Source organism: Gobio gobio (assembly GCF_949357685.1).
Source record: "Gobio gobio genome assembly, contig: scaffold_127, whole genome shotgun sequence".
Lineage (NCBI taxonomy): Eukaryota > Metazoa > Chordata > Actinopteri > Cypriniformes > Gobionidae > Gobio > Gobio gobio.
The window spans coordinates 103,942-112,895 of record NW_027645708.1 but is presented as its reverse complement, the minus strand read 5'-3'; the positions used below and the strand labels follow the sequence as shown (position 1 = coordinate 112,895).

The window sequence follows — 8,954 nt, the reverse complement described above, 5'->3', positions numbered from 1 at the left end:
TTGATCTATTACATTTACACCTAATGCTTCCTACAGGTGTATTGACTACAGTAATCAGCACTTAAACAACAAACAGCACTTAAACAACAAATACAACTTTTGACCAACTTACAATATCAAGATAACGATCATTGTCAATCTTGTCCATCTGCTTGATGGCAACGTGCAAAAAAAAAAAACAGCGTTCAATAACGGTATTCAAGCGCCTGACTTTGCACATAACATTTACGATTTGAGCATCTAAGTATTAACCCATCTGTATTAAGAATGTTTTGATGCATGCAAGAGCAAAAATGTTTGTACAATTCAGCAAGATTGCTTTACCTTTTTGCCATCAAACTTCCGTGTTCCCTTGAACACTCTCCCAAAAGTTCCGGATCCAATCATCTCTCCCACGTTATAGAGAGTCTCAAAGGAGTCTGAAAAACAAAATATGAGAAATGTATGAGCTTGCAAACAAGACGATAATAATACTGTTTAAAACAATGTTGGAGAAATAATGTCTTTAATAATTTTAATAATAAATAATACTTTTACTTTAAAAAAAGGTTCCCAGTAAAATGAAATCCAATGTGACTGTACACTGCCCAGCCTTATTTCAGTCTCACCTGTTGAGCTCGTGTTCACCGGTGAAGCCTCCATAAGGCCATTTGAAGTCTCCGTTGGCTCGACGGGAACTTGACCTGGCAGCGGATGGCACATCCACTCTTCGTCGCTCCAACTGCCCTGTTCGTTTCGGCTATCCGATCTATCGCCACTCCACCTCCAATCGACGATGTACGAGCCTCTGCTGCTAAGGCTCAACGACTCTCTGCAGAACCGCCTCACTGTATTGTCCTCAGAGAGGGACAAATGTGATGTGGACATGATGCCTGCTGAAGACATTTTTAATAATATTAATAATCTATGTCAGTGGTGAAATTGTTACTTTATGTTTTATTTTTTTCAACTTTCTATTTTCAATGACACATTATTTTGTTAACTGAGCCATAACTTGTGTAATAAAAGCCTATTCTGACCTCTGCGATAGCCTTTAGATGGAGTTGACGGACGTCCATGATCATCTGGGCTCTGCCGGCTGCCGCTCTGCCACTCTCTCTTCCTGTCAGTCCGACCTGTTGGCACAGAAACAGAAAACTCAGAAGACAGAAGCGCTAAATGTGTAGGAAGCTCCTGGATCTGTGATTGCTAGATCCTTTGTTTTATATTAAAAATATCAGTGCAAACAAGACGATAATAATTCTGTTTAAAACAATGTTGGAGAAATAATGTCTGCAGATTGACCATTATTTGGCTTGACGCCGGAGTGATCTGGATCAGGTGATGATGGACCAGGATCGGGCTCTGGCTCCAGATCCGCTGGAGGAACAAAAGACTCCACAACATCCACATCACTGAGACAACAGCAGAGGAGCGAGCGCCTCACAGCCTTACACACGTTCCTGAGGAAAGAACGAACTCGTTTCCTCTTCTTACATTCTGTAGGTTTTTCTGAAATGAAGAAAACAAAACTGAATGATTAGAAACATCTCTGACGTCCAATTAGGCAGTGATAAAATGACATAACTTACGTTTTACTTAAAAAAAAGGTCACCAGTAAAATGAAATTCAATGTGACTGTACACTGCCCAGCCTTATTTCAGTCTCACCTGTTGAGCTCGTGATGTACGAGCCTCGGCTGCTAAGGCTCAACGACTCTCTGCAGAACCGCCTCACTATATTGTCCTCAGAGAGGGACAAATATGATGTGGACATGGTGCCTGGTCAAGACATTTTTAATAATATTAATAATCTATGTCAGTGGTCACATGAAATTGTTATTTTCAATGACACATTATTTGTTAAAGGGTTAGTTCACCCAAACGCCGGCGCTACGTCATATTCTCGCGCATGCGTCGTGGAGGCCTACACGGAAGACAAGAAGAGGTTGAATAAAGGCGTTATTTTGATTTTTTTTTTGGCACAAAAACTATTGTCGTCGCTTCGTAAAATTATTGTAGAGCCACTGTGGTGAGATGGACTTTGTAACGACATTTTAAGTGCCTTTTATGGGTCTTGTGAGTGTAAATGTACTGAATGCCAATGGAGGCCTATCTGAGGCCTTTCTCAGCCATCAGCTTTCAACAAAAAATATCTTCATTTGTGTTCCGAAGATGAACGGAGGTCTTAAGGGTGTCGAACGACATGAGGGTGAGTAATTAATGACATCATTTTCATTTTTGGGTGAACTAACCCTTTAACTGAGCCATAACTTGTGTAATAAAAGCCTATTCTGACCTCTGCGAAAGCCTTTAACGTAGACTAACCATGTTCCGTACACTTTTCGCTATTCACCAAACGCCAACGCCCACTCCTCCGTTGTTGAGAGTCAGACAAGCATGTTTGTGTGATCGTTCCCTGGGTGAATACCCATTGGACAGTCCACACTTTGATTGATGTCTTTTGGACCAATAGATTTTGAGAAAAGTGGGTAAAAGTACCTCCTCCGCACGTGTACGGAAGATGATGAGCGTTAATGGTGTTCCGTACATGCTTGCAATGATGTTCCGTACAGAGCGCATAAATGATTTCGGCGTCGAAAATGGACATTCAACGGATCAATTTTGAGCTGTTTATTTGAAGAAAACATAATTTAAAAGAATAATAAAGGTGAGTACCTTTTCATTTGGTTAAAATTTTAGTCAATTGCTGATTTAAAAGCTAGAGGATGCGAGTTGAGCATGATTGTGTCGTGATATGAATAACTTTAACGTTACCATATAACGTTGATAAAGACAAAGAAGAAGGGCAAACATTTTGCATTGATTTAAAAGATTTAATGATCAACATTAAGAACGTAAAAACATAAATAAGGATGTGTGTGTGTGTGTGTGTGTGTGTGTGTGTGTGTGTGTGAGATTGTGTGTGTGTGTGTGTGTATATACAATTATTTACATTTAACGTGAACACTAAACTGATTAAAAAAAAACTGATTAACTAGAAATTATTCTACATCTACATTGTGTGTGTGTGTGTGTGTGTGTTTACAACTATTTACATTTAACACTAAACTGATTAAATATCTTAACTTGTGTTTTTTATATGGACAGACAACATTTATGGCAATGCCAGTCAGTGTCTGGCACTTCCTCCACCCCTGCACACTCCACGTGGAACCACAAATGGCACAGTTCGCATTGGACCCACTCATCAATGGCCTCATCTCCAGAGCCAGGTGGTATCACTCTACGGCAGAGAGCACAGTGTTCTCCACCATCATCAATTGGAGGAGGTGCTTGGTTTTTTTGCCTTTTGGCCTCAAGGGCTTGTCTTTTCTCTTCCCTCTTCTTTGTCATCTCTTCTTTACGCTTTCTCTTCTTTTCTTCCTTCTCGTTCTCCTCAGCTTCTTTTTGTACCAGCAGGTTGTAATATTGGTCGCTGGTGATGACACGGGCTGGCAACGGAATGCGACGCCTCACCTTCTCCTTCCTCTCCAGGGCTGGGCTCATGAGGACGTTAGCCAGACTCTCAGGGATTATACCTGCTGCCACCAGGTAATTTTTGGGAGCGACTCTGTTGCAGGTGGGGCAAGGTGATTGAGTGGCTGAAGGAGTGACAGGAACGATGGATGGTGTGGCGTGAGTGCTGGATGGTGTGGCGTGAGTGCTGGATGGTGTGGCGTGAGTGCTGGATGGTGTGGCGTGAGTGCTGGATGGTGTGGCGTGAGTGCTGGATGGTGTGGCGTGAGTGCTGGATGGTGTGGCGTGAGTGCTGGATGGTGTGGCGTGAGTGCTGGATGGTGTGGCGTGAGTGCTGGATGGTGTGGCGTGAGTGCTGGATGGTGTGGCGTGAGTGCTGGATGGTGTGGCGTGAGTGCTGGATGGTGTGGCGTGAGTGCTGGATGCTGTGGCGTGAGTGCTGGATGCTGTGGCGTGAGTGCTGGATGGTGTGGCATCAGTTCCATCTGCAGATGGGAGCACTCTCACCACCTAAGAAAGTAAAACATGAAAAACTCATTAGCATAACTAACTTGAAAAGAAATACAAGCAGCTTAAAGGATGAATTATCATTGTATCAATGTTAAAATTACCTGGGTTGTGTCTACAGCACCCCTGGACAGCGGAAAGATGCCAGCCTTGCGAAACCCAGCCTTAATGTTTTGGGCTGTGACCGCAGTGGGGTAAACATTTTTGAGGAGAGGTGAAAACTGCTTCTTCCCCACAACAAGATCCCCACGAACCAGACCCATCCTGGAAGCCATGGTGGAGAAAGCTGTCTTCAACGGGTTAAAGACGGCGATGTCCAGGGGCTGCAGGATGTGTGTGGTGTGTGCAGGTAAGCAGAGAATTTCTATTTTGTTTTCTCTGCAGAACATTATAACCTCTTTGGAGACATGTGTTTCATGTTGATCCATAATCAATATAAGTGGTCTCTCCACAGGAGCATATTTTACAAAATGTCGGAGCCACTTCAGGAATAGCTCCGAGTCCATATAGCCCTTTTCTTGGATGCCGTAGAGTGCGTTGGGGGGCCCATCCAGCCTATAGGCACCACTTGGAAGGCAGCCGGGGTAAATTATGAACGGTGGAATGGTGTCCCCGGCTGCATTTACACAGCAGTGAACTGTTATATGCTCCCTGGTGGTCTGCTGCTGCTGGTATACATGTTTCCTCCCAGTCTGGCACAGGACCTTTTCTCTGGACCGAGGCTTGTCCCCAAAGCCAGTCTCATCACAGTTGAATATGAGGTGAGGTTTGTCCTCCAAACCATGGTTGGCATAAAGTGCCTCATACAACTTGAAGAAACCTTCTATTGCCTCTGGTGTACCTCCGTGAACTCTGGCTCGGTCCAGGGAATCTGCCGTCCTTGATGTCAACTCAGGATGGCGGGTCTTAAACCTGGACCACCAAACATCACTTGGCCCCTTCTCCATATTAACGGTGGTGGTCTGGGTTCTGCCACTCTCTTTGATGATCCCAATAGTGAGGACTTTGACCAGGGAGCGGGTAATTGGGAACCCATGGTCAGCCATCCAGAATATAAACGAAATGAGGGCCTCTTCCTCTGCTGGTGTCAGGGCCGAATTAGGATGAGGGTTGTGGGAATATTTCTTTTTTTTATAGTCCTGCAGAGTGGTGTGGGGAATGCCGTATTTTGTAGCTGTCGCCCTCAAGCTCGCTCCTGCCTTTACTTCATCTACTGCCTTCTCTAACATCTCCTTTGTATACTGCCTTTTTTTTCCTGCCATCTTTCTACTTTACGTTACTGACTTTCCTTTGAAATAAAATATTATCATTAAAATGAACTGTTATATTTTAATCATGTTTGTCACTTCAGATGATTTTGTAATGAAATAACTATGTATAAAATCTTAAATGTCAATTGATGTATGAAATCATAATAAGTTGTGTGTGAATAACCTATCATTGTGTTTGTTATCGTTAAATAACACTGAGTTATGTTAAAATATATATATTATATATAACGTTATATATTTTATTATATAATGTATATATATTTTATATATACATACATGAAAGACAATCTAAAATGTTAAAATATTCAATTCATGTAACTTAACATTAACTTAATGCACCCTTTCTGAATATAAACACCATCTCTGCAAGCAGGATGATGGGCAAACCTGTCTCTGACTGAGATTGGCGCCAAGCGGTTATCGCCCGCAATTGACGTTTAAAAATTCCCATTTCAAAGCATTTATTTAACAAAGAGTAGTATATTTAAACCTTTGTGATAACATAACATTCATTTAATGAAGATTTTAATACTGTGAGAAGCATAATTTGAATCGAAATGTACATTTTCGCTGCACTAGTTGTCTCCCCACCAAAGCTGCAATCTGACATTTAGCTTGCCCACCATGCATTTTCAACGGCAGTGGGCGCTCCTAGCAAACTTACTGAAATCTTGCGGAAACAAACGGCGGTGGACTCTCAGTCGTGAGTGGAGATGAAAGAGGGAGAAATGACGATGACACAGATATATAATTAATGTATGACCAGGAAGTATTTATTCAGCAATTGGCGGTAAAAGGTCAACTGTACGGAACATCGTTGTGTACGGAACATGGTTAGTCTACGTTAGATGGAGTGGACGGACGTCCATGATCATCTGGGCTCTGCCGGCTGCCGCTCTGCCACGCTCTCTTCCTGTCAGTCTGACCTGTGGGCACAGAAACAGAAAACTCAGAAGACAGAAGCGCTAAATGTGTAGGAAGCTCCTGGATCTGTGATCTGGGTCTGGTCTGGCAGCGTATCCTGGGGGCCAGTTGCATAAACTAAGCCATTATGTTAAGACAGTGTCTTAAGATCTAGTATGAGCCACTCGCAGTTAGGCAAGTGGCATTCAGCCTTACTTTTCGTATCAAGTTAGGCCAGTCTATGTTTTTATGTAACTGATTTAAAAAAATGTATGAACAGTCTTAAAGAAAAAAAATGTATGTCTAACTTGTAAGACTAGTCTTAACGGTTTATGCAACCGGCCCAGGCCTGATCACGGTCATCAGAACACTGTCTGTCTCCAAACCTCCTGACCAGCCGTCTGAGAGAAAGCAGCTCTCCTGGATCTGGAGCGGCCCGAGGCTGAAATATTTCAGTAACATAACATAACTAACGTTAAAGCACTCACCTTCTCTTTCACCCATCATCTTCGCCATCGACATCCTCCTGCAATCTGGAACAAAAACAATACAAAACACAAAACAAAACAAAACAACACACAATACAATACAATAAACTCTCCTCAAAAATACTCCTCCAAAAAAAAAGAAAACAAAAACAAAGAATTAATCAAACTCGACACTCCTAAAATAAGAAAAGAACAATAAGATAAAAGTATCTACAACTCAAAAATGTAACTCTGTAAAGGATATCTCCTGCGATGTTCTTCCAGAATAAAAGTCTCGTCTCCTCCAAACAGCTTCAAAATTTCAAGGTCAGCACAGAAAATATTCTGCAAAAGTTTGTGAAATCGCCTCAGTCGTCTCTCTCAACAACAGATCAACAACACAATCGGTGCGTGTCTGAGTCTGCGTCAGAATTCATAACAGGCGTCGCCATAGCAACTAAAACGTGAATCATTCATATGAGCGGAGCCGTGAGCGCGCATCGATCTGAACACATTTATTGAATAGTTACAAACTTCATTTGGACGTTTTCTTTATTAAAAAGTTTGAACCTGTTTCATTGACTCAGTTCAAAACTTTGATTCAGTGATTCCTCTGCATCATCATCACTCAGAAATGCTAGATGTCTGTGCATGCATCAAAATGTGTTGGTAAATACTTTGATTTATTTATTTTTACTATATTTTTGCATATGAATAAAAAATATTAAATAATGTTTCCTTGTATTAGTTTAACCTCTCAATCCGCAGTGGTGCATTAAAGGATTAATGAAATGATAAATTATTAATTTAATGCTTCATTTAGCATTTAATTAAATGCTAAAGGACCGGCCACTTAAACATCAGCATAATAAATGCAGTTACTCATCTTTCATCTCCTATCGTGCAGATCCGATCGGACGAATCCAATAAACACCAGCATGTAAGTGTAAGGGTCCACTCTGAAAAATAGAGGGGGGCAAACAAAAAAATCCTCCTTCGTTTACTTGAGCGTATTTGAGTTATATTAGTAATTAATCACGTCCATTTTCAATGCAATAGCGAGTATTCTGAGGATCTCCCCTGCAGTTTAGAGTCTTCAGCTCCAGTTAAACCCTCCCAGGTCTCTCTCCTTCAATCACAGGCCTTCTGATGACTCATTATATACAGGAAGCGCATTACAGGCTCCGTGAGGTGTCAGTCAAAGCGGCTATGGTTTTGGTTGGATAAAGGCAGGCAATGCCTAGCCAATGCCTTGCCAACAAAGGTTTGATTGATGGACGTTGTAACCAATCAAAAGGCATCATCTTGCGAGAGCACACCGCAGTGGAGACTGGCACTTCTTATCAACTAAATTAGTTTTTTACACTTTGTAAATTCTGTAATAGTTGCTTTTGTTTTTCAGTAACTGTATATATCCATTATAATTAGCAGTTTATTGCAGATTTATTTGAATGAAACGCTACTCTTTACAATTACAAATCTTCTGAAATAAAGGGCCTTTTTGAAAGGACGCCTAGAGGTATTTTTTTTTTTTTTTTGACATAAAAGCTTACAGAAGCTACATTTTTAAGAGTATCATCCTCAAATTTGAATCACAACATGATCAGAAATGCAGTTTTATATTTAGGTTATTTTCAGGCCTTTAACATTAAAGTATCATCAATTTTTCCCTGAGTGAATTTCAATACAACTTTTCAGGGTAGAGGAGGCGTGCAAGATGGCGCCCTGATCACATGTACGTTTGTGAGCTCAGCAATCCCAAACTGTTTTATAATAGTTACAACGAAACTTTTTTTTTTGTTGAGAATTTCCATTTATTAATGTCTTGAATTTTTGGAACAACGATAATGGGAGGATCTGAAAAGAGGAAAGGTGTGAAGAAGTCAGGGAAAACAGTGTCGGATACTCCTGCTGGATCTGCTGGCACAGGTGACGATAAAGAAGCAGTCGAACGACATAACAGTACTCCTGCAACCGGGGTATTGAAGGACAGTTTGCTAGCCTAGAAATCTAGACGCACCCTAGCGTCCCGTAAAATACGGAATCGTCCCGTATTTACAAGCAAAATGACGCGTTCCGTATCAAACCAATACGGGACGCGATTTGTCCCGTATTTTACACAGGTCCACACATAGTTCAATAAACACATACAGAGTTTGCAGTGTGGAGAATACTGATAGCAAATATAAAGAATCAATTTCACAATAAGTCGTACAGGAGCTCATTTGTGCGTGATTGCGGGCTTTGTTGCTATAGCGGCGGAGTCTCGAGAACATGCGCTGTGCCAGAGTGTGCCTGTAAACTTGCGCGGTTTTTTAAAAACATGTCGAGCTCGCGTCGCGTCCACC

At 41.5% G+C, this 8,954-nt stretch overlaps 1 protein-coding gene across 1 annotated transcript in view; it reads right to left on the bottom strand.

The window, feature by feature from the left end:
- Positions 1-5,236: 5,236 nt before the first annotated feature.
- LOC307122398 (uncharacterized protein) overlaps positions 5,237-8,954 on the bottom strand; it is a gene marked incomplete at its 3' end in the record, with an annotated part of 33,247 nt that continues 29,529 nt past the window's right edge. Inside the window, exon 9 of the mRNA XM_079846385.1 lies at positions 5,237-5,253. Within this exon, the coding sequence (XP_079702511.1) occupies positions 5,237-5,253 (17 nt within the window). The remainder of the gene's footprint in view (positions 5,254-8,954) is intronic.